This window comes from Sus scrofa, chromosome 3, assembly GCF_000003025.6.
Source record: "Sus scrofa isolate TJ Tabasco breed Duroc chromosome 3, Sscrofa11.1, whole genome shotgun sequence".
NCBI lineage: Eukaryota > Metazoa > Chordata > Mammalia > Artiodactyla > Suidae > Sus > Sus scrofa.
In genome coordinates this window covers 100,964,365-100,991,544 of record NC_010445.4, presented here as the reverse complement: position 1 = coordinate 100,991,544, position 27,180 = coordinate 100,964,365, and the positions used below count along the sequence as shown (strand labels likewise).

Below are 27,180 nucleotides of genomic sequence, written 5' to 3'. Positions count from 1 at the left end.
AGGCTGTAATGGCAACAAGATAGAAGGGAGAAAGTTATTAAGAACAGTATATATTTTTTGGGGGGGGTTGTATCAGGTTCAAATAAAGAAGCTCTTTCTTTGCCTTTTGTAAAATCATTCAGTAATGAGAGTTTCTGTTGTGGCGCAGTGGTTGACAAATCCAACTAGGAACCATGAGGTTTCGGGTTCGGTCCCTGGCCTTACTCAGTTGGTTAAGGATCCGGCGTTGCCGTGAGCTGTGGTGTAGGTGGCAGACTCGGCTTGGATCCCTCGTTGCTGTGGCTCTGGCATAGACTGGCAGCTACGGCTCCGATTAGACCCCTAGCCCAGGAACCTCCATATGCCGCAGAAGCGGCTCAAGAAATGGCAAAAAAAAAAAAAAAAAAAAAAAAAAGACCAAAAAATAAATAAATAAAATAAAATAAAAATAAAATAAAATCATTCAGTAATAAGAATTCAAGAAATCATGTTCTCTTTGAGACTAAATTTTCCCTTTCCGGACTAATATGTATATCAAAAAGACTGCTGGCCAGGTATCTGCAGAGTCAGGTGTAAATCTCAGTGCCAATAATGAATAGCTAGATAACCTAAAGAAGTCATTTATCCAGCACTCCCTTTTCTCATTAGTAAAAACAGTGGGCTAAGTGACAAGTCCTTTTGGTCTCTTCCAGCTCTAACACCCACAAGGCTAATAATCATTATCTCATACTCCAAATTTGGCTGAGTCTAGACTTTAATTAGGAAGAATCCCTGCAGAAGAGAAAAGCTAGAGAAAGAGAGGAGTAATTACTGTTCTATATTATACTACATCATCCTTTGCTCTTGTATGACTTTCATCAACTACACCAGTTACAGAATAAAATCATCTATTTAAACCAGTACTCCTGTATCAGATCACACAACTCCAAATGACCACAGCTTCACTGAAAAAAACAAGCAAAAAACAAAATGAAAAAAACCCCAAACCCCTAATTTTGTCTGTTCACTATGTTTTCTGGGCTATTTTGCTCTTTGTATTCTTAGAGTAAAATAAAAGTACCCTCTTTTTTTTAAAAAAAAAAAAAACCATCAATCTATACACAAAACAATTTGTAGACTTTTCTGTATGTACTCTATGCTTCAATCAAAAAAAGTTTACTTTAGAAAAAGGATACTCAAGATATAGTCAATATACATGTTTCCTGAAATCTAAAAGTGCAATCTTGTAAGGCATAATCTCAAACTGGCTTTCTTGTAGCGTGTCTCCAAGTTAAGGTTAAAGGGAGTTCCCATCATGGCGCAGTGGAAACAAATCCAACTAGGAACCATAAGATTGCGGGTTTGGTCCCTGGCCTCGCTCAGTGGGTTAAGGATCCAGCGTTGCTGTGAGCTGTGGTGTAGGTGGCAGACTTGGCTTGGATCCCACATTGCTGTGGCTGTGGCGTAGGCTGGTGGCTGTAGCTCCGACTAGACCCTTAGCCTGGGAACCTCCATTAAAAAAAAAAAAAAGTTAAGGTTAAACACTGTGTTACTATGGAGTTGTGCTATTTTGCCCCAAATCTCAGCAAAAATGGATACAAACCCCAAAGGAATTCTGCATTCTGGCAACAAGACTAAACATTTTGCTGCTTAACCTGTGTGGGAAAGCTCTTGCCTAAGTAACCCAGAAAGTCAAATTCCAGTTTAGTTTAGTGTTAGTTTTTTTGGTTTTGCTTTGTTTTGGAGGAGGGGGTGAGGTGCTAGAAGTTTATTTGGTCAGCTTTTCTGGCAAGGAAGTAGAAAAGCCAAGTCAAAAGTCATGTGACCCATGAGCATACTGTCACAGAAAGAACTAGGACTTCCTCTGTCAGTAACCTGAAATGAGACTGTGAAGTAAATATTCATTGTGAAACTCTCTTAAACACCTTATTTGTAAAATGGAAATAATACTCATTATAGAGTAATACTGCTAACAGCATTTTTTTTTCTCTTTTTAAATGGGTGCACCTGCAGCATATGGAAGTTCCAAGGCTAGGGGTTGAACTGGAGCTGCGACTGAGGTGGGCACTACAGCCATGGCAACACCGGATCTGAGCCGCATCTGCAACCTACAGAGCAGCTTGAAGCAATGCCAGCAATGCTAGATCCTTAACTCACAGAGCAAGGCCAGGGATGGAACCTGCATCCTCACAGAGACTATGCTAGGTCCTTAACCTGCTGAACTACAATGGGAACTCTGCTAACAGCATTTTGAAAAGATCGAATAAGGCACTAATCTGACAGTCTTTTAAAAAGTTATTAGTAATTACAGCAATAGAGTAGTAATAGCAGTTACCATTTATTGAGGATTTATTATGTCCCAATCACTGTTCTTTTTTTTTGGCCACCCCAATGCATATGGAATTCAGATCTGAGCAACAGTTGCGACCTAGGCAGCAACAACAGCAATGCTGGAAGCTTTAACTCACTGTGCCAGGCCTAGGATGGAACCTGCGTCCTGGCACTGCAGAGACGCTGTTGATCCCTTTGCACCACAGCAGGAACTCCTCTAATCACTGTTCTTAAAATTTTACTTGTATTTACTGATTACTCTCATAGCTATCACATAATGTACCTATTACTATTATCCTTATTTTATAGGTGAGGAAATAAAACACAGTTTTAAGTAATTTGCCATTAAGTCACAAAGTTAGTAAGTGATGGAGTCATGGCTCAAGCAACCACACTCTGACTCCAGAAATCAAGCTCTAAACCACCAACTACACTATTGTTTCTGGGGCAAAACAACCATGCTTATTTCACTACACCAAGTGTGCCATGTAAATGGATGGGACTACCCTGAAATAATAGGTTAGGCTTTGGAAGGTCCCATACTTCTAAAAGTATGATCATGTTTGAGAAAAAAATCAGTTCAGGGTCCCTGGAGAAACACAAAAACTCTTAAAAAGAAGAAGAAGAAGAAGAAGAAGAAGAAGAAGAAAAAAAGACCTCTTTGCCCCTAGGGGGCAGAAAACTTGGTAAAGCTCTTCCCAAATGAGTTTATGTAGGGTCATTTTGTTAGGACCAGAAGAGTAAATCAAACCGTTCTTGAAGTGATGATTTTAACATGTTGGCAGCAATCAATTATTTGCATCATGAGCTTAAAAGATTTTAAGAAATTTCTTTCAGCTGATAGTTACTATGCTGGGTCTGTCAATAAAATAAAAACTGATGCAGGAACTGTAGTTAGGTTGTTGTCTGAATCACTCACCATTAAAGTAGTTTTAAGTTGGCTATTAAAGAACCCATTTAAAATGTTTAACAGTCACTGACCTGGGGGTAGTGCCTGTCCCTAAGTGAACTAAAGTTTCCATTAATCCCACCCTTCGACCTCAGTGAAGGTGGGCAATCAAAGCTGTCCAAGACTGGTTAGAATCAAGAAGAGTTGGTCCGGTTGGCTTTTCACAAGCTGGAAAGAAGAGAGGGCAGAAATGCCCAGTCTTTTCCATATGCTGTGCCTGCATCAGAAGAGAAGTGTTTTGTATTTGCCTCATGCATAGAATGGGAGCTGCAGTAAGTTACATCCTTATCTATCCTACAGTATATGGGAACCAAACAGAAGAGTTTTTAAACAATATCTAAGAAATCATTCTCCAATCCTTTCCTTTTGGAAGCAACCTTGAAAACAACTAGGTCACAGTATTCAACTCATAACTACAGAGAAGTGAATGGAAATATAAGACTTGACCCTGAGGTCACCTCCTATGGAATATGATCTGGGGAACTTGACTTGGTCCTGCCAAACCAAAACAAGAAGTGTAATTCACAGTCTTTCTAAGTTCACTTCAGGACCTGGGAAAATAAGAAGTTAGGGAAATAATTATAATTCCCAGTCCTTTGGACACAATGAAGGGAAGGGATGATGCAATACCTTGAGGTTAGAAGCACAAAAGAAAAAAAGGTTCTATTAAAAATGGCAGATATACTTTCTAAATTCACCCAAGACTAGAAGAAAGGAGCAACAGAATGGTGTATGTAGATCTCTAGTCTACCACAGGAAGACTAACCATAAAAGTCAGTTTTTACTTGCCAACTTCTTCACTGAAGCTACATCCAGAATTCCAACAATAACAGTCAAATCATGGACTATGATATTGGTTAAAGAATGAACATAAAGAGGCCATAAAGAAAAATTCCATTCATATGAAAATATCCTACTTTCAAAGCATGAAGAAAACTATAAAACACGGTATTAGAGCTAACTTTATTTTGTTAAATATATTAGGTGATTAACTGCTTTTCATAAGGGAAACAAACAATGTACCTGAGATAGCTTCCAAAATAAGCAACAATATTTGGGTGTTTACAGTCTTTCATCATAATAATTTCTTGCTGCACAACTGCAAAGTCTTCTCCTAGAATATAAGAAAATAAGCATGTTGAATATTTAATAGGTAAATTTCAAAATGTTGACTTGTTTCAAAACATAATAAGTAACTTTGATATTGCTTCTAATGACAATTTCAGTTCTTGCTTGATAGAAAGAAAGTACAGTGATTAAAAGCATGAACTCTGGTCCCAGACTATGTGGATGAAAATCCCAACTCTGTCCCTTACTAAGCTGTGAGAACTTGGGCAAGTTACTTGACCTCTCTGTGCCAATTTTTTTCCTCTGTAAAATGAGGATAAAAATAATAACCTATATCATAGGGCTGTTGGAAGGGTTAAGTGGGCTAAATGTATGTAAAATGCTTAGAATAGTATCTGACACAGAGTAAGCACTAGATAAGCATTTGCTACTATTACTATTATACCTTGGATGTAATCATCGTATTTCACTAGAAAACATACATTTTCCCCCTTTATTAGCAAATAACATTTAATATAATTTTGCACAAAGAAGTAATTCTTTTTAAAGTTAGGCCAGGAACCCTTATACACTGGGAATATCAAGTCTACCTCCATAGCTCTCTCTGTAGAGCTGAGCGGTCTACACTCTAGTAGTTGTCCTACATATGCAGGCCTATCCTATATTTTAGTGCCCTGTTCCAGCTGTTTTGGGATGCAAAATGGGATTATATTTAAGCCTAGTCAAACTATTTAGCAAATAATCTCTCACCTTCTTCTCTCTCCCTGCCCAAATTCTTCAAAATAAGATCTGGCAATCTTGGAGTTCCCGTCATGGTGCAGTGGTTGGCGAATCCGACTAGGAACCATGAGGTTGCGGGTTCGGTCCCTGCCCTTGCTCAGTGGGTTAACGATCCAGCATTGCCGTGAGCTGTGGTGTGGGTTGCAGACACGGCTCGGATCCTGCGTTGCTGTGGCTCTGGCGTAGGCCGGTGGCTGCAGCTCCGATTTGACCCCTAGCCTGGGAACCTCCATGTGCCACGGGAGCAGCCCAAAGAAATAGCAAAAAGACGAAAAAAAAAAAAAAATCTGGCAATCTTATAACAGTATCAGATGCTGACTCCTGAATGAACACTTGTCATAGAGAGAAACAGAACTGCCATGAATGCAAATGTGGTAAACCAAAGACTACGCAGAAAGAAAACATGTGGAAGTACTTGCATTTAAATCAAAGTAGCTTTGTACTACTAATTCAGTTTTTAAAGCATCATATACTATGAATAGTCTGACTAAATGTATATTAGTGGCAAAGTTAAAAACAGGTTTCCCAAACTAAAGCTCAAATCATAAATATGAGGTTGTTATGGCCAAGCCCTGACATTTCCGGCCCTGGTATTTTCCTATTATAAATGTAACTGAGACTTGAAGGAGCCTAACCATGAGCCATTTGAGCCCAATATCAAAACCCACTTTACTGTCCCAGTTACAAGAGAAGAAATAGTAGAGAAGAGAGAGTATGTCAGATTCAGAATTTCTGCAATGAAATGAATACAAAATCAAAGATCTCCAAAGGGAGAATAGGACATTTTTATGCTCTCAAAATTTCAAAAGAAAATCACTGAACTAAGATTTTCTTCTGGGTTCACTTCCCACCAGTAAGAATTCCTGATTTTCAGTATATTAAGAAAAATCCAAGAAAAATAATAAAACCATAATAAAGATAATACAGCCAATTTTCAGGGTTGTACCAAACACTTCGGGGTTACATGAGATCAAAGTTGATATAGTCACAGTGAACTCTAGGATTTCAATTTAATGGTTAGAGGACAGCAACTCTCTGGGGGCAGCCCTTAAGCTGTTAGTCATCACACAACCTCCAAGGGAGCCAGCTTTAGAACAATGCTGATCTGCAGAAAACACTGAGAAGAAAAAGGAAAAGGGGGAAGGAGGAAGGCATGTGATGATGCAATTGAATTACTACAGGAAGCCCATCTGCCTTGGTGGTAATTTTCAGATATGCCAGTTCATGACCAATACATTCCCTGCATTGTTTAAGCCACCTTGAATTGTGTTTTTTGTTACACCTGTCAGCATCTCTGCATCAGTGTCCTCACTGGAATGTTACTTCCTCTAGGACAGAATGATACCTTTGCCATTTTTGTATCCCTAGCACCTAATGCAATCATTAAAGCTGTTGCCCGAATGAATCTATGACAGCACATAATTCCTTCTCATAATGATTCTAAATTAGGAGCAGCATCTGCTTTTGGTGTAAGTTATTAGTATGTTTTACATAATTCTTTGTTTCCTATTCCTGTGCTTTTTACTAAAACCTATGAGTTGCTTTAAGCCTTCAAACTACCTCTTTCCTAGGAAATGCTATTGATCCGAAGTGCATCCTTTTATCCTATTAAACTATCTCCATATGATAAATGCAATGGCCAAATTAAGTTCAATATTTTTGTGCAGAAAAAAATCCAAAGGGGGGGAAATTCACAACTTGATTTTTAAAGGTAACTAAAAAAGGTAGATTTGGGTAGGGAAAAACAAAACAAAACAAAACAGTCTAATGCATTAATAATCCAAAAGAGCCTAATAGATTTAAAGGATTTTCTTCAAAGTTCAAGAGAAATACATTCTAAAGAATAAATTAACAGGCACCTTCCCCCAAATCCTAGAACACCTAATTGGACAATGCAGAGCATGATGATTAGACTAGATAATCTCTCAAAATTCTTTCTAATTCTAAGACTCTAGGATTTTTTGGATAAAATTTTTAGACATTAAAGTTAAGAATACATCTTCCAGAAGATGGCAAAAAAAACCAACCAAACAAACAAAAAAACCCACAACTGACTGAGAAAAATAGGCAAGCCTACAAGTAAAGATCATGAATACATCAAGTAAACAGGCAGAAAAATACAAAACTAATACTGGCAAAATTCTCAGATAAACATGACACACATTAAGTGTTCAATAAAAGTTAACTACTTGTAGTTGGTTGAATAATGACCCCAGAGATAGTCAGGTCCTAACCTCTAAAACCTGTGAATGTTATGATATACAGCAAAAGGGGGTTTGTGGGTGTGATTAAATTAAGGATACTTTGATGGAGAGCTTATCAATTTTCTGGGTAGGTCCTAAATGTAAATCACAAGTGTTCTTATAAGAGGCGGCAGAGGGAGAGTTGATTATAAGAAGGCAATGAGCAAGAAGCTATGCTGCTGGCTTTAAAGATGAAGAGGCCAACAATGAGATAATGTAAGGAATGCAGCTCAAAAAGCTAGAAAAAAGCCAACCACCCAATGGAAAAATGGGCAAAAGACCTAAATAGACATTTCTCCAAGGAAGACATACAGATGGCCAACAAGCACATGAACAAATGCTCAACATCCCTGATTATTAGAGAAATGCAAATCAAAACCACCATGAGATACCACCTCACACCAGTCAGAATGGCCATCATTAATAAGTCCACAAATAACAAATGCTGGAGGGGTGTGGAGAAAAGGGAACCCTCCTGCACTGTTGGTGGGAATGTAAGCTGCTACAGCCACTATGGAAAACAGTATGGAGATACCTTAGAAATCTATACAGAGAACTACCACATGATCTAGCAAGCCCACTCTTGGGCATATATCTGGACAAAACTTTCCTTAAAAAAGACACATGCACCCGCATGTTCATTGCAGCTCTATTCACAATAGCCAAGATAAGGAAACAACCCAAATGTCCATCAACAGATGATTGGATTAGGAAGATGTGGTATATATACACAATGGAATACGACTTAGCCATAAAAAAGAACGAAATAATGCCATTTGCAGCAACACGGATGGAACTAGAGACTCTCATGCTGAGTGAAGTAAGTCAGAAAGAGAAAGACGAATACCATATGGTATCACTCATATCTGGTATCTAATATACAGCACAAATGAACCTTTCCACAGAAAAGAAAATCATGGACTCAGAGAATAGAATTGTGGCTGCCCGGAGGAGAGAGGGAGGGAGTGGGAGGAACTGGGAGCTTGGGGTTAACGGATGAAAACTATTGCTCTTGGAATGGATTAACAATGAGATCCTGCTGTGTTGCACTGAGAACTATGTCTAGATACTTACATTGCAACACAACAATGGGAGGAAAAATTATGTATACATGTATGTGTAACCTGGTCCCCATGCTGTACAGTGGAAAAAAAATAAAAAATAATAAAAAAATTTAAAAAGCTAGAAACGGCAAGGAGATAAGACTCTTCCTTTATAGAGCATCCAGAGGAAGTACAGCCCTGCTAACACTTTGATCTTGAACTGATGAAACTCACTTTGGACTCTTAAATTCCACAACTTTAAGAGAATAAATGTGTTACTGTTTCTACAACCAGGTTTGTGGTACCTTATTACAGTACCCATAAGAAACAGATGATTACTTCAACATTATCACTGTGGCAGAGCTAGCTAGCCTTTCACAAGTAATCTGTGTTCTCCCTTCCAGTGTGGAAGTTATTAGTGGGAGGCAATTATCCAGTCAAAAGACAACATTTCCCAGTCAATGTGATGTGCCCAAGAAACTAGTTCTCTTGAGTAGAAAGTGAGCAAAAATAATGTGTTCTTTTCCTACTCTTTCTTCCCCCATCAACAGGCTACACAAGCCTGTGAGGCCCCAGAAAAATGGAAGATGTCTGGATCTTGAGTCATCAAAATAAAGAAATCACCTAGAAACATGAACATCTGTACTAAATTACTATATAAATTTGAAATAAAATTTTATTACGTTAAGCCGCTGATATGTTCTAGTTTAGTTATTACTGTAGTTAGCATTATCCTAAACTGAAGCAATTATTACCATCCATTAATGAAAAAGGTTGTCTAAACCATAACAGGTGCTTCGCAAATGCTTTATGGGATTAACAAATAAGAGACTCTGTCCTTCTTATAAACAGAGCAGAGATATAATGAACAAGGTTAAAGGCACTTTTATTTTCTTTATTTCTATACAATTTACTTTATATAAAACGCTTTCCCATAAAAAGCTACATTTAGCCAAATACGTAAGAGCAAAAGAGAAGACTTGAATGTTATGGGATGGGTCTCTTCCTAAAACTACAATAAAACACAGAATCCCTAATACTCCCTTGCCTTTCAGATACGAACTGACGATCACTGTATTTTCAACATTTCATACAATTCTTTATTTTTTTTCTTTGACAAAAATAATACATGATCTTTTTGTTTTGGGCTGCACTTACAGCATGTGGAAGTTCCTGGGCCAGGGACTGAACCTGTGCTGCAGTTGCAACCTGTGCCACAGTTGTGCCAACACCAGATCCTTAACCCGTGGTGCCACAAGGGAACTTCCAATAATACATAATTGTTAGATCAAATGGATATCCAACTGACTGCCCTTTTGGTATGCATAATTATTTTCACTAGTGTCAACTGTATTAAATATTTAAGACCTACTCTTCCTATCATTAACATAAGCACTCTGACTTAATAAAACCATCCACTTATATTTTCTTAAAAAAAAGCAGAAAATTCAATAAAGCAAATAATAATTATACAAATACTGTAGTGATAAATATGGTGAAGCTGTCAACACAGAACCATTGGCTGGGAGGCAGCATTACAATTTCGGTTTAAAAGTTATCTACGTCCAAGTAACTATATGAAGGCAGTTGATGTGTAAGAAAAACAAACAGGGAAAATATAAAGAGTATCCATATTGGGAGGTGAACCAACAGACAAGTATGCTCATGTCTTTAGAGAACTAAGTCTTGGTCTACTTATAAACTGTGTATCTTCTTTTTCCCTAGTTCTTTCTCCTATGAAGTGAATGAGCTTACAGGTCACCCTCAATTACTTTTTATTTTATTTGTTTCTTCTTTCTTTATTTTATTTATTTATTTATTTTTTTGCTTTTTAGGGCTGAACCTGCGGCATATGCAAATTCCCAGGCTAGGGGTCGAATTGCAACTGTAGCTGCTGGCCTTTGCCAGAGCCACAGCAACTCAGGATCCGAGCCGTGTCTGTGACCTACACCACAGCTCATGACAACACCAGATCCTTATCCCACTGAGCGAGGCCAGGGATCGAACCTGCATCTCCATGGATGGTAGTTGGATTCATTTCCACTGTGCTACAATGGGAACTCCCTGTTTCTTATTTCAAATCTCTCTCTCTCTCTTTTAAGGTCCCATTTGTTTATTTATGCTCTCATTTCTTTTTTTTGGTCGCACCTGCGGCACACAGAAGTTACCAGGTCAGGGATTGAACCTGTGCCACAGCGGTGACCCACACTACACAACTCTTTTTTTTTTTTTTTAATTTTCCTTTTGTCATCTTTATTTTTCTCTTCTAAATGATTAACATGTTCATGACTCTGAGAAGCTGACGTGGTTTCCCAGAAGTGTGTTAACAAATGTCATGATAATGAAATAATTCTTTGTTGTATCAAAAGTTATTTAACATGGTAACTAACAGAGATTAGAATTTAAAATACTTTTAATTATAATTTTTAATCTGTTTAAAAGCAAGTTAAGTTGTTATATATCTGATTTCATTTAGCTTTTAAGTCTGTAAAGTGATGTGTGTGTGTAATTGTGTGCATTATTTGTGAAAATATCTAATGCTTTCATTTGGGTAGAGATAAACAGTTATTCTCAGAAAGTTCTCTGTTGAGAAGATATTCAATAACCATCATACACTCAGCAACTACTATGATATAAAAGAGAACATACTAGAGACAATGGGTAGAGTTCCAGAAATGAACAAGACTTTCCTCGACTTTAAGAGACTCACAGGAGACGTAAAATGTGTGCAATCACAACTATAATACCTTAAAGTCAAACCTTAAATAACTCCCTTATTTCTATAACATTAAATCTATACTTTGATGCTGAACTCACCATATCTAACACAAGTATCATGATTATGGATATGTATTTTGGAATCAAAATACTGAACTACGAAACTTGGTTTCACAACTTTCTGGTTGTATGATCTTGGGCAAATTCATTCATATTTCCTCTTTCTCTCAGTTCACATTCCTCATTATGAGATGGAGACAACAGTGCCTCCCTCTTCAGAATTAAAGAATATTTGTTATGTATTTAGAACAAGGCATCATACACAATCATTCAATAATAACTACCTCTATTATTATTGGCCAGTATGATTTGTTTTCCATAATCTATGCCATTTCTCCTACTATTCTTCCCTCTATTCTGCTTCAGTCACACTGGCCTCCAGGCTCCTCTGTGAATAGCATACATAGCTCCTGACTCAGAGCCTTTGCACTTTCTATCCAGCTACCTGAAGTGTTCCTTTCCTCCCAGCTAGCTTGCTTTCTCACTTCCTCTAGGGCACTGTTCAACTGTTGCCTTTAGGATGAGACCTCTGATATCCCTGCATAAAATAGCAATCCACAACCACAACCCCACGACATCCTTACTTTGCTTTATTTTCCTCCACAGCACTTATCACATCTAATATATTGTTACCTATTCACTGTGTCTCCCAATACATAAAAGCTGGTATTCAATCTGAAGTTAATGAATTACTCTAAAGGTACTAAGCGATTGACACCCACAAGTGAAAAAAATAAGGTGGCATAAACAGTAGAAATATAAGATTCTTGCTATACGATTGTGTTCCTAAAAAACAAGCGAACAAAAATCAACTGAAAAAACAAACAACTTTTTTTAGAAAAATCCTCAAGTTAACAAGTTAGAATAAATAAATCAAATTAAATTATGTACCTAAGGATAAGCTTTAAAACACGCAGACCATAAATAAAGTATTTTGGAAGTTAAAAGACCGGGGGGAGGGGGGAAGGAAAGACAATTCACTTTATAAGCAGAATTTACTTGCTAAGGATGACAATTTTTTTCATGAATCAATGTCTGAATTAATGTAATTCCAATCAAAATACTAATTGAATCTTTTTTAAAAAATAAAAAAATGATCATTTAATACCCCTGAAAAAATAAACATGAGGAAACAGTTTTGTAACAGGTACTATTTTAAAATAATGCTCTAAAATAAGTGCTCTTATTTAGGAATTGATATGCCCAGAAGACTGCTCATCGTTTTAATTCTTTTATCTCCCTGGGGTCATGGTCAATGTCCTATAGCCAGAGAGACAAGGAAAAAAATAGAAACATTCAAATCAGAAAAGAGGAAGTAAAATTATTATCTCTGCTTGCAGATGACAAGATCTTTTATGTAGAAAACTTATTCTACAAGAATAAAACTGTTAGAATAAACAAATTCAGCAAAGTTGCAGGATACAAAATCAACATACAGAAATCAGTTATGTTTACACACCCAAGCAATGAACAGTAAGGAAAGAAAATTAAGAAAACCTCAATTACAATCTCATAAAAAAGAAGAAAATAGTTAGAAATAAAGTTAAGAAGCTGAAAGACTTGTACACCTAAAGCTACAAGGTATTATTGAAATAACGAAGACATAAATGAATGGAAAGACATGCCATGTTCACAGATTAGAAGACTTAATATTGTTAAAGTTTCCATATTACCCAAAGTGATCTACAAATTCAATGGAATCCCCATAAAAAAAATGAACAAGACTTTCTTTGACTTTAAGAGACTTAAGGAGACATGAAATGTGCACAATCACAACTATAAAACCTTAAAGTCAAACCTTAAATAACTCCTTTATTTTATATAGAAATAGGAAAAAAAAAAAAAAAGAGAGAGAGAAACACCCTAAAAGTCACATGGAAACACAAAGAACCCCGAATATCCAAAACAATCTTGAAAAAGAAGAACAAAACCAGAGGCTTCACACTCCTTGATTTCAAAGCATAGTACAAAGCTACAGTAATAAAAACCTTATGGCACTGGCATAAAGAAAGGCATAGAGACCAATGGAACATGATGGAGAGACCAGAAATAAACCCACACACATATGGTCAACAAAGATGCCAAGACTACAGAATGAAGAAAGAATAGTCTCTTTAATAATTGGTGATGGGAACACTGGATATCCACATACAGAAAAATAAAACTTGACCCTTCTCTTAAACCATGTTAAAAAATCAACTCAAAATGGATTAAAGACTTAAACTCAAGATCAGAAACTATAAAGCTCCTAAAATAAAACATAAGAGGAAAAGTTCACTAACACTGGTCTTGGCAATGACTTCTTGGACATGACATGAAAAGAATAAGTAACAAAAGCAAAAATAAACAAGTAGGTCTACATTAAACTAGAAAGCTTCTGCAGAGAAAAAAGGCAACCTAAAGAATATGAGAAAAAACTGTAAATCAACTACGATGAAAAAAATTTTTTTAAATGAAAGAGAAAAAAAGAATAAGAGAAAAAATTTGCAAACCATGCATCTGATAAAGGGTTAATATCTAAAATATATACATAACTCATAACTCAATAGCAAAAATCCCCCCCCCCAAAACAAACAAAAACAAAACCCTTATTTAAAAATGGGCAAAGGGCTTGAATAGACATTTCTCCAAGGAAGACATTACAAATGCCCCAGAGGTACATGAAAAGTTGTTTAAAATCATTAATCAGAAAGGAAATGCAAATCAAAGCCACAATGAGGTATCAATTTATACTATTAGGATGGCCAATATAAAAAATTTAAAAAATAGCAAGTATAAAGATGTGAAGAAACTGAACACTTGGAGGGAACGTAAAATGATGCAGCTGCTATGGAAAACAGAATGTAGGTTCCTCAAAAAATTAAAAATAGAACCATCATACGATCTAGCAATAACACTTCTGAGTATTTATCCAAAAGAACTGAAATCAGGATTTCGAAGATATAGTTGTACTCCCATATTCAGTGCAGCATTATTCACAACAGGCAAGAGGTAGAAACAATCCTTAAGTCCATTGATGGATGATCGGACAAAGAAAACATGGGGGGTGTGTGTGTGCGTGTGTGTATATACACATAACGGAACATCATTCAATTAATACCACACAGAAATGCAAAGGAAGTTTCTAATAATCCTACTGATTTCTCAATATTTCAACTATGGAAAAATTACAATATTTATATTTCTAAGTATTGAAAATAAAAAGGACTCTTCAAATATTTCATCTGATGAAAATAACTGACAAAGAGAAAAACCACAGGCCCAAAATGGCATCACCTGTGCTAAGGCCCATGCTACCAAACCTACATTTAATACCTAACCTAAAAGCAGTTTCAATCTTCACCAGCAATGTAATCTTAAGGAACCAGTTTGGAATTTCCTGGTCAGCGTCAAGGAGGTCAAGGAGGTAATCTGCTACATGGGCCCTCTCCATCCTCTCTGATGAAGAAAAGGCAATATGTATGAAAAAAACACTTGCCATTCCCTTTCCCCCCAAAAAGGTGTCTTGGCCTGAGAATAATCCTTCCTTTTCCTTCGCTAAAGGTCCTGTGCCTCACCCTTCTTCCAATAAAAACCTTCCATTCTGTACAACCTCTAGAGTGCTGTGCCAGTTGCTAGACTGGATGCTGCCTGATTCATGAATTGTTGAAAAAAGCCAATTAGATTTTCAAATTTACCCAGGCTGCAGCAGTGACAACATCAGATCCTTAACCCACTGTGCCACAAGAGAACTCCCTGAATTTTGTTTTCTAACATAACCTGTGGCCCATTTCATTAAAGCCTTTTAGTAAGTGTTCATGATTAATGATGCTTAAGTATCACTTATATTTGCATAAATTGTTATGAATCAACTTTGAACCTGGGTTCAACAGAATCAATCAGAGATTCCCTTAATGAGGAGCTCCTGTCATGCCTCAGTGGTTAACAAACCCCATTAGTATCCATGAGGATGCGGGTTGGATCCCTGGCCTCATTGAGCAGGTTAAGGATCCGGCATTGCAGTGAGCTGTGGTGTAGGTCACAGACATGGTTCGGATCCCGCCTTGCTTGTGGCTGTGGTGTAGGCAGGCAGCTGTATCTCTGATTCGATCCCTAGCCTGGGAACCTCCATATGCCACGGCTGAGGCCTTAGAAAGCAAAAAAAAAAAAAAAAAAAAAGAAAGCAAAAAAAAAAAAAGAAAGAAAGAAAAAAAAGAAAAAGAAATTCTCTTAATGAAACTAAACGGTAAAAGATCAAAATATCCAGCTTCGTATACCCCAAACAGTTTTATCAGATGATTAGGCTTAGTTTTGATTTAAAGTAAACATGATCCCCCCTCTCAAGAGTCCTACTCTAATGCAGTGTTTATAAACCTTGTTTTCCTAATGGCCTCTCCTCATGAAAGTTTAATGCCACAGATATTCTCTAAATCTGTTTATGTACTATATGTATATTTGTGCCTCATGCATTAAGATTTTTTTTCACCCTCAAAGAACCAAATTCCACTGCCTTCTCATATTAAAGGAATATTTGAGAAAGCATCCCCAAACGGGAACAGATGGGTCTCCAGGTAGTGACGGAAGAATGGCTTAATCCTAGAGTCCAGACTAGCCTGTCAGGTCCCCTTTTCTCTTACTTGAAATCAGCTCTTCTACTGAGAGCTAGGTTTACCCGTGAAGCTCTAATGGAAGATCCAAACTAAGGCAGGTATCATAACTCAGAAGGGAATTCCCCATAGAGTCCTCTTGATTCTATCCTTTCTACTCTATTAAAAATTATGGCAGCACAATTAGAATCTCTCCATGTAGGCTCAAAAATGTTTCTGGAGTAAGAACAGAAAAGGGAAATTAATAAGCATGGCATCGATTTTAAACCAAGTGAAAAATACACAGGTAAAACCATCTTCACCAGGCTTACCAAAGAGAACCACAGTCTATTGTTGAGGGATAGTTCTAATTTTGAGATGCTTTAAGCCCTAGGGCGTTCTTGTCCTCTCAGAAGACTTGTTTTACTTACTTACTCACTTACTTACTTTTAGGGCTGCACACTTGGCATATGGAAGTTCCCAGGCCAGGGGTTGAATCGGAGCTATAGCTGCTGGCCTACACCACAGCCACAGCAATGCAAATCAAAGTGAGTCTGTGACCTACACGACAGTTCATGGCAACGCCAGACCCCTGAGCGAGGCCAGGGATCAAACACGCATCCTCTCGGATACTAGTCAGATTTGTTTCCACTGCACCACAACAGGAACTCCTCACAAGACTTGATTTTAAAATAAAGTTTTCTAGGCTCCTGATCTGTTGTTGAGGCTATGTAGGTATAAACTACAACCAAATAAAACTAATGAAGCTATCATTCCCTAAAATCAAAAGGGTGCAAAACTATTCTCCCCATAAACTCAATTTTGACATACACCTGCCTCTAATATTGATAGACTGGACCTCTTCCTTTTCCCTTGTCACCTGTTGGCATTTATTTATTATTTATTTTTTTATTTCTGCTTTATAGGGCTGCACCCACAGCATATGGAAGTTCTGAGGCTAGGGATTGAAGGGTAGCTACAGCTGCTGGCCTATGCCACAGCCACAGCAACTCGGGATCCGAGCCACGTCTGCAACCTACACTACAGCACACGGCAACACTGGATCCCCAACTCACTGGGTGAGGCCAGGGATCAAACTCGCATCCTCATGGATACTTGCTGGATTCATTTCTGCTGTGCCACAACGGAACTCCTTTTTTTTTCCTCCAGCATTTTAAGTCCTATTCTTTCACTCTAAAATCTTGCCTATCCCTATCTTCCATACTATTCAAGTGTGGATGGTGTAATAGGAAAAGCTCTTCTTACTACAAGGGTCTGTCTCTCTTCTCCAATTTGTCCTGTGTATACTGACTGTGTTACTAACCTCTTTTAAAAAATCCCATCATCCACAAGGTGGAGTCTATCTTTGGGCTGACATTTACGGTTCTCCATAAGCCATCGTCAATCTGCTTTTCACATCTTATTGCCTACTATGCCCTAACAAAGCATACCACTTCAGTTAAATGAAACTACTATTTCCCAAACAAGCCTACTAAGTCAACAGCGCCTTTGCTTTCACATTATCCTCATATGAAATACCCTTCATTCTCTTATACTCCCAGCAAAATCCTAGCCAGCCTGAAAGACTTGGCGTAATTGTTCCTTTCTTAATTACCCCAAGTGAAATGAACTCACAACCTTTAAGGAACCCACCAAGTGAATCAAGATATACTAGCTCCTCTGTCCCATTAAGAGTCCTTTCACAGGACATTTTGCCTTGATAGTCTCTACCCAGAGTATTTCACAAGTTAATAGTCAAAGCCAGCTATTCAAAGACCTGTGAACCGATGAAGTTTTTCTAGTCACAACCCTATCATTCCTTATTGCCACTCATATACACACACTCTGCTCAATGGGTAAATCCCTACAGTTAGGCTACTTACACAAGCATTCTGGTTAGTATACACACTGGTTAACAAGCTCCTTGAAGGCAGGAACCATGTCTTGTCACCGTCTACTCTAAGCAAATTGAGTGCTAAATAAATATTCATGAAACTAAATCACAAAAGTGGCACTGGATTGGGAGGGAGGAAGAAATTGCAGATATACTAAATAAAAGTCCTTGTATTATTACTTTGCAGTCTATAAGTATCTGATCTATCCAGTATAGTCAGCCTCACGCTGACTATGACGTGATCTGGCTCTAGCATACTAAAGAGCGGCTAGGCAATCTGTGATTAACCTTTGGAAAGTAATTATCATAAATGATGTAACAATGGCTCTCTTCATGAAGGCAATAAACACATGGTGCACTGAATAAACAACTGGTGGTAAGGGACTTACTAACACTGCTCTCAGGGAGACAGGCAGAGGAGGAGATAAGTCATTTCCCTGAAGTCCTGCCACTCTGACGCAAGATCAAGGGGGAGAAAGCACCTCTCTTACCTCTCAAAAAAACTAATGTCAAAAGGTTTAAAGACTTAAATATAAGACAAGACACCATTAAACTCCTGGAAGAGAACATAGGCAAAACATTCTCTGACATCAACCTTATGAATATTTTCTCAGGTCAGTCTCCCAAAGCAACAGAAATAAGAACAAAAATAAACCTAATCAAACTGACAAGCTTTTGCATAACAAAGGAAACCAAAAAGAAAACAAAAAGACAACTTACAGAATGGGAGAAAATAGTTTCAAATGATGCAATGGACAAGGGCTTAATCTCTAGAATATACAAGCAAGTTATACAACTCAACAGCAAAAAAGCCAGTAACCCAATGGAAAAATGGGCAAAAGACCTAAATAGACATTTCTCCAAGGAAGACATACAGATGGCCAACAAGCACATGAACAAATGCTCAACATCCCTGATTATTAGAGAAATGCAAATCAAAACCACCATGAGATACCACCTCATACCAGTCAGAATGGCCATCATTAATAAGTCCACAAATAACAAATGCTGGAGGGGTGTGGAGAAAAGGGAACCCTCCTGCACTGTTGGTGGGAATGTAAGCTGCTACAGCCACTATGGAAAACAGTATGGAGATACCTTAGAAATCTATACAGAGAACTACCACATGATCTAGCAAGCCCACTCTTGGGCATATATCTGGACAAAACTTTCCTTAAAAAAGACACATGCACCCGCATGTTCATTGCAGCTCTATTCACAATAGCCAAGATAAGGAAACAACCCAAATGTCCATCAACAGATGATTGGATTAGGAAGATGTGGTATATATACACAATGGAATACAACTCAGCCATAAAAAAGAACAAAATAATGCCATTTGTAGCAACATGGATGGAACTAGAGACTCTCATGCTGAGTGAAGTAAGTCAGAAAGAGAAAGACGAATACCATATGGTATCACTCATATCTGGTATCTAATACACAGCACAAATGAACCTTTCCACAGAAAAGAAAATCATGGACTCAGAGAATAGAATTGTGGTTGCCCAGGGGGAGGGGGTGGGAGTGGGAGGAACTGGGAGCTTGGGGTTAACGGATGAAAACTATTGCTTTTGGAATGGATTAACAATGAGATCCTGCTGTGTTGCACTGAGAACTATGTCTAGATACTTACAATGGAGCACAACAATGGGAGAAAAAATTATGTATACATGATATGTAACTGGGTCCCCATGCTGTACAGTAGGAAAAGAAAAAAAAGAAAAGAAAATGTAATTTTAAAAAAAGCTGTAAGGAAAGAAGATTCATAACATTTAACTTTAGAGATCCATCAAAAAATCGTGGAATGGGTCTTACTGATATCTATTCTCAGTTTAAAAATTTTGTTCTACAATTTAATAAACACTGCTCTCATGGAGACAAAACATAATATCCTATTTTCTCATCATAAATATTCCTGGCCATCAATCACTGTATTTTTCACTGTGTTTGAAAAGGAATGAACTTCCCCATTTAGAAGAATTTCTTCCATGAGCTGCTACCTAATTCATCAGTATTATCTGTCTGCATTTGTATTTTACAGCCAAAGCTGTAAACAATACCTCAATGAGTAACTGCAAGTAATTTTAATTAAATACCTTCTTTGGTGCAGAAAAACTAAAGAACAATGTGTCAAGAGTCAGAGGAATCAGATCCACAAATAAGACATGCGACTTTGGGTAAACTACAAATGCTGTGCCTACTTTCCTGCAATAAGAGATGTAAGGCTTCTGAAATTGTTCAAGTAATACTTTCCTGCCACCAGATATTTTCTATGCCAAAAATTTGAAATTGTAAAACACTGACAACCACCTAGATAGATGACTTAAAAAGTACATATTGGCTATTAAATTCTGACTTTAAAACACAAAAAGAAAAAAAAACCAAAAAACAAACACCTTATAAGAACTTGAAAGTGAAGCTTTAACATACTTATCTGTGAGTTCTGTTCTAGCAAGCTCTACCACAAAGCTCTTATCTGGATCCTTTTAATTTTTTTTTTTTTTTTTGTCTTTTCTAGGGCTGTATCCAAGGCATATCAGGCTAGGGGTCTAATTGGAGCTGTAGCTGCCGGCCTATGCCAGAGCCACAGCAATGTCAGATCCGAGCCGCGTCTGCGACCTACACCACAGTTCATGGCAACACTGGATCCTTAACCCACCGATCAAGGCCAGGGATTGAACCTGCATCCTCATGGTTGCCAGTCGGATTCGCTAACCACTGCGACATGACAGGGACTTCTAAAATTTTCTTTTAACATAAGTTTCAAGAGTTAGCAGAGTGCTAGCCCTATTAGCCTAAAGACCACATGAACAAGCCTACGGTCTGACAAGAGCAGGTCTGCTGACCAACTGCAACAAGGAAGACTGCACACCAGGGGAATCTAGGTCCATCTCTCGCAACAAGGGAAAAGAGGGTTTTAAGATTTGGGAAAGTGGAATTTAGGTGAAATTGACATGAAGCAGTGTTTTGATAGACTTAGAGCAAAGCAGGAGTTGTGTGTAAAGGGGTCTACTTCAGGACTGGACTGCAGAGTGAGCAAAGTGAGCCCTAGGAACTACAAAGTTAAGATAGATGTGAATGCTGTGTCCAGAAACCCTTATCTGAAGCTGTGTGTCTCGGCTATAAATCAAGACTGCTCCTCACTCTGGCAAAAAGACTTAGATTCATTCTCCAGGCAAATATAAAATTTCTGTTTACATGACGGCATCTAGTACAAAGAAGGCTGAGAAATGTGGTCTTTGTTCGTGGAGGTCTGTGCCCAGCAAAAAACCAATTCTCTGTCTTAGGATATAGAAAGGAAGGAATACTGGAGAAAACAATTTGCCATTACTGACACAAGTGCATGCTCAAATGTTTCTCTAAATTTTATTTATGAGACAATAGCCATTGTTGTTCTATGAAAGCTCATATAATATATTTGCTGAAACATCACTAACACATACTTCCTGAGATTTCCCTTAATGGTGTGTTCTGTTCCCTCACCTACCAAATGGTAATCTGAAATTATGCTCAAAAGTACATTTTCACTGTCAGGTTTCAATTTATTTCCGTGAATTTTATCTTTGAAAGAAGTGAAGAGTCTTAGATATATGCTTATCGTGCTGTGTTTCAAGACAATATTATAACTTTGCAGGGATAACAGAAATATTTTATAAAATTTCACTGAATAAAGTACTTTGGTTTTTTGTTTTTTGGCTATAAAAGTTGCTCAAGTGCAAATAAACATCACTGTACCATCACAAAAAAAAAAAAAAAAAAAAGATTCTCCAAGCAAGCGTGTAATGATTTATTCTTGATGATATAATTACAACACAAGTGAAGCTTCTGATAGTCTGATTTTCCAGCATAAAGTTTTTCAGTGAACAGGCAAGCCACAGTCACTCAAAGACAGGGTTTGTTATGACACTTTACAGTTCTATCATTCTTGGGGGAAATACTGTTTCCTGTTAAGTCTGAGGTTTTATCTGTGCCTGCTATTCCAGACTGATAAATGGCCAGACAAGATTCTGACTTTCTCCGTTGAGATTCCTGCCTCCATTTTATGTCAGAGTGTTTGCTAATTAATTTAACTGATTATATTATGCTCTTCAGAAAATAGTTTATTTACTAATTTATCTTTTGATTTATTATGCAGCAATTCTCCACAAAAGGTATCCAGTTTGGGTGGATATTACTGTCTTTTTGAAGAAACCTAACTTACTCCAGTGAAGGTTATGGACTTAATGTGCTAGCTTACTTCATTTAGCATAATTCCCTCAAGGTTTATCCATGTTGTTGCAAATGGCAGGACTGCCTTCTTTTTCTCTTGCCTGAGTAACATGTATATGTATAGATACATGCACACACATATGTATATGTATGTATGTATATATGTACACACATACACATACACACACACACACACACACACAATTCCATCTTCTTTATCCATTCATCCACAGACACATATTATTTACATACCTTGGCTACTGTGAACAATCCTATAATACACATGGGAGTGCAGAAATCTCTTTAATATTCTTTCATATCCTTTGGATATATACTCATAAGTTGAACTTCCGGATCATATGGCAGTTCTATTTTTAATTTTTAAAGGAACTCAACATTGTTTTCCATAGTGGCTGTGCCAATCTACATTCCCACCAATAGTGCACAAGGATTCCCTTTTCTCTACATCCTCACTGCTTATCTCTTGCCCTTTTTATGACAAAAACTAAAAAGCTTGTGCACAGTGAAGGGACCCATCAAGAAAATGAAAAGGCAATCAAAAGAAGACGAGAAAATATCAGAAAATCAAATCTGAGAAAGAGTTAATTCAAAAATATTAAAAACTCACAGAAGTTAACAGCGAAAAAAACCCCAGACAATATGATTTAAAAATGGGCAGAGGAGGAATTCTTGCTGTGGTGCGGTGGACTAAGAATCCAACTGCAGTGGCTCAGATCCCTATGGAGGCATGGGTTTGATCCCACGACCCGTGCAGTGAGTCAAAGGATCCAGCACTGCTGCAGCTGTGGCATAGGTCAAAGCTGCAGCTCATGTTCAATCCCTGTCTTGGGAACTTCCACATACCTTGAGTGTGTGGTCATTAAAAAAAGGGTTGAGTGGGCAGAGGAACTGAATAGACATTTTTCCGAGATACAAATGGCCAACAGGTATGAAAAGGTACTCAACAGCATTATCACCAAGGCATACAAATCAAACCACAATGAGATATCACCTCACACCTGTTGGAATGGCTATCATAAAAATTACAAGAGATAATAAGTATGGGCTATTATTTTATTGTGAAGTCCTCCAGTACTGCAATGTAATTTATAAAATATCAAGAAAATGTGAGCTTTGGAGTTCTCATGTGGCTCAGCAAAATGAATCTGAATGAGGCTGGGATCTGGTGTTGCTGTGGCTGTGGCCAGTGGCCACAGCTCCAATTCAACCCCTTGTTTGGGAACCTCCATGTGCCATGGGTGGTGAGGCCTTAAAAAAAAAGAAAAAAGAAAGAAAAGAAAGTGTGAGCTTTGTTAGAAGCAATAGTCTTAAATGGAAACTGGACTTTCTCCTATACTGGTATGAGAGCACAATAAACATTAAAATTATATTTATAAAGCAGCATTTCAAGTTAAATATCAGAAGTCACTGGCTTCTAGTACATACTGGGAATCAAGACGACTTTATGCAGGAGGATGAGATTATGAAGTGACATATCTGGGTACTGCTTTCCTCTCTTCCATAAAAGTACTTCTGTCTCTCATTAAACAACATTAGCCAGTATTTCTCAGGTTTGTTTTTCTATCCACTTTATGAGTAAGACTGAAGATAAGTTTATGAACATATGCTAGTTATCCTCTGAGACTTTTGGGGAAAAGGTAACATGGATGCAGAAATAACATAATAGGACAGGATATTCATTTATGGGCAGCTTTTAAAATAGAGACAAGCTTAGCTACCCTGGAGTAGAACCATGTCTCGTTCTCCTAACACTAATTTCCTCACAATTCTTATTTCTAGAGAAAAACAGGTGAAAATTGATGGCCTATGGTTTTTAGGTGATGTTCTAATGGCAGCTCTTGAATAGGAGCATAGATATGTCAATGGGCATAATAAAAATTGTTGATTTTAACCTCAATTAGATATATAACACTGTCCAGCAGTCCCATCACTGTTAAACAGTTGGTTTCTTCTATTTCTTAAAATGGCTAAAACAACAATAAAAAGTCATTTCCATTACTCCTCAGATATCATACCTACCCACCTGTACTTCACTCTCAGCTAAGAACCTACCTTCTTATATTTGAGAAAATAGAGACACTATTGTAAAGATCTTCTTCTTCTTCTTCTTTTTTTTTTTTTTTTTTTTTTTTTTTTTTGTCTTTTTAGGGCTGCACCTGCAGCATATGGAAGTTCCCAGGCTAGGGGTCAAATTGGAGCTGTAGTCGCTGGCCTGTGCCACAGCAATGCAGGATCTGAGCTGTGTCTGTGCCCTACACCCAGCCAGCTCATGGCAACGCCAGATCCTTACCCCACTGATTGAGACCAGGGATTGAACCTGTGTCCTCACAGATACTAGTCAGATTCGTTTCCGCTGAGCCATGATGGGAACTCCTGTAAAGATCTTCTTTCACTACCTTCTCCTCAACCTTAAAGCTAACCTTTATTTGTGCCCAGTGCTGACCCTTTACGAAGCTGTGATCCCGAGAGAGGTACTTTTCTTTTCAAGAGAGGTCCCACCTGATTCTATCTTCTTTCAAGCCCTCTCAGAACCTTGCTCCATCATTTATATGCTCTCTTCAATATCTTTATTCTCTCCATCACCACTCATGTTTTCCTTTCAGCCTACAAACATGCTCAAACTTACTTCAAAGTGAAGACCTTCCCTTAACCTTGCTTGTCTCATATTAAACCAGTTCCTCTTTTCACGGCCAAATTTCTTTAAAAAAGTCAGAGTTGTTTCATTTTCATGACTTCCACTTATTCCTCAGCTCACTACAATCTATTTTTCACCCCATGACTCTGCTGAAATTACTCTTGCAAAGGCCCATGTGATTCTAAGAGCCAAATCAAAGGCCTCATAAATTCTCATTCTACTTGATATTACAGCAGCATCTCATACTCGTGACTTCTTTCTTTTTGAAATTCTCTAACTACAACTACTACCAAACACCAATGATTTCCAAATCCATGCCTCCAGCCAAGACTTCTCTCCTGAGCTCCAGACCTATAGATCAAATTTACAACTATACTTTAAACACATCATAATCAACATGTCTCAAATGAATGGAAATACATTCCAGTAAGTCTACCTTCTAAATACCTCTCAATTCCACCCCTACTATAACTACCCTGGTTCAAATCCTCATAATAACACTCAAATTGCCTCTTAGGGGTAGACGATTATTTGTGCCTCTAACAGCCATTCTTCTTCTTGGATACATGGCTGCCTAGCTAAAGACCACATTTCCCAGCCTCTCTTGTATTTGTGTGGTCAAAAGTTAAATTCTAGCAACCAAAAGTGAGTAGAACTGGTATATGACTTCCAACCACATTTCCTTTAAAGAAAACCTGCTTGCCTTAAAATACCTGTATCTCGGGAGTTCCTGTCGTGGCTCATTGGTTAATGAATCCAACTAGGAACCATGGGGTTGCGGGTTCAAACCCTGGCCTCACTCAGTGGGTTAAGGATCCGGCGTTGCTGTGGCTCTGATGTAGGCCAGCAGCTACAGCTCGGATTAGACCCTTTGCCTGGGAATCTCCATGTGCTGCAGTGCGGCCCTATAAAGACAAAAAAACAAAAACAAAAACAAAAAACCAAACCCAAAAAATCTGTATCTTTTCCACTAAAGAGGAACATACTAGTAACCTAAACTCACTTAAGCAGATGAATGAGTGCTCTACTGGGTGACGGCATAAAATGGAAAGAACATGCACCCCTGAATGACCTCATGGAACAGAACTAAACTACTAACTTGTGCTCATGTCAGAACTGCTACATGAGAGAGAAATAAATGTCTATCTTGTTTATTTATTTATTCTATTATTTTTTTTGTCTTTTGTCCTTTTGGGGCCACACCCGTGGCATGTGGAGGTTCCCAGGCTAGGGGTCTAATCAGAGCTGTAGCCGCTGGCCTATGCCAGAGCCACAGTAACGTGGGATCCAAGCTGCGTGTGCGACCTACACCACAGCTCATGGCAACACTGAATCCTTAACCCACTGAGCAAGGCCAGGGATCGATCGAACCCACAACCTCATGGTACCTAGTTGGATTTGTTTCCGCTGTGCCACAACGGAACTCCTACCTTGTTTATTTAGATCACTTTATTTGCGGGTTTCTTTGTTACAGCAGTAAATCCGAACCCTAATAACCTTTTCAATATACCTCTCAACTAGTCTCCCCATTTCCAGTATTAACTTACATTTCAGTACATTTGTCACAGACTGCTGGTTATATTTAAAACACAGACTAAATATTAGTCTTCTCCCTAATAACTTTCTAAGACCCACAGCTCTAGATGTCTTGACATGGAATAGAAGGTATCACATTATCGTTCTAGCTTCTATCCTTTGTAACCCACTCCCATCCTGGACCACGCCCCCCATTTTCCCACATGGATACTTTAGCTCTAGCCTCATTAGACTTCAACTCTCTACAGTGTAACAGAAAAACAATACATAACTCTGCAAAGTGAAAGATGGAGGAAGTAAAAAAATATTAAATCTGATGGGGCAATCAAAAAAAGGTATGAATTAGACAAGGTGTACTTTACCCACACTGTCGTTAAAATGGTAAACTTCAGGGTGTGTTCTTTGTGGGAAGCATTTGAAGATGCATTGACTAACCAGGGGCTGAAATGTCAAGAGCATCAAAACCAACCAGAAAAATAAATTAAGAGGCTGATTTAATTACATGGAAAATACATGATTTTTATTGAGGTGAATCCATATTACAAAGTGTACAATTCAGTGGCATTTAGTACATTCACAATGTTTGTCACCATCACCTCTATATAATTCCAAAACATTTTTATCACCCCCAAAGGAAACCATATACACACTATACAGTCACTTCCCATTCCCCTTTCTCCTCAGCCCCTGGCAACAGCAAATCTGCTTTCTGTCCCTAAAGGTTTACTTATGCTGTATACTTCATATGTGAAAATATACAATATATGACCTATTCTGTTTGGTTTCTTTTATTTAGCATAATGTTTCCGTGGTTCATTTCTGTTAAAGCATTTATCAATAGGGGTGACATAAATTTTAAATGCAGCATTATTTATAAATGAAAAGTATTAGAACCAACCTCAAGGCTCACACATAGTACAGTCACTGAATTAACTATGGTATATCCATATGATGGCATACTATGCAGAATGAGAAAGATCTTTAATCTGCTGTGACTTTTATTATTAGTGTTGTTGTTATGCGAATACATGAATTTAAGAAAGATAATTCTACTATCTGGAAAAACACTAATAAGAAAGTGAATTTCTACTAATCCAAGTTCTGCACATTCTCTACTGATTTCTAGGCCTGTTTGAATCACGCTTACAAATTCTTCTCCCTTGAACT

At 37.8% G+C, this 27,180-nt stretch overlaps 1 protein-coding gene across 7 annotated transcripts in view; it reads right to left on the bottom strand.

The window, feature by feature from the left end:
* Nucleotides 1–27,180, bottom strand: part of MAP4K3 (mitogen-activated protein kinase kinase kinase kinase 3) — a 197,520-nt gene that overhangs the window by 93,123 nt on the left and 77,217 nt on the right. For all 7 annotated transcript variants that reach the window (XR_002342963.1, XM_021088336.1, XM_021088339.1 and 4 more), the window contains exon 3: nt 4,262–4,352. Coding sequence is in view for 6 of the 7 variants with exons in the window: in XM_021088336.1 (XP_020943995.1) it covers nt 4,262–4,352 (91 nt within the window). In the remaining variant the exon portion in view is untranslated. The remainder of the gene's footprint in view (nt 1–4,261; nt 4,353–27,180) is intronic.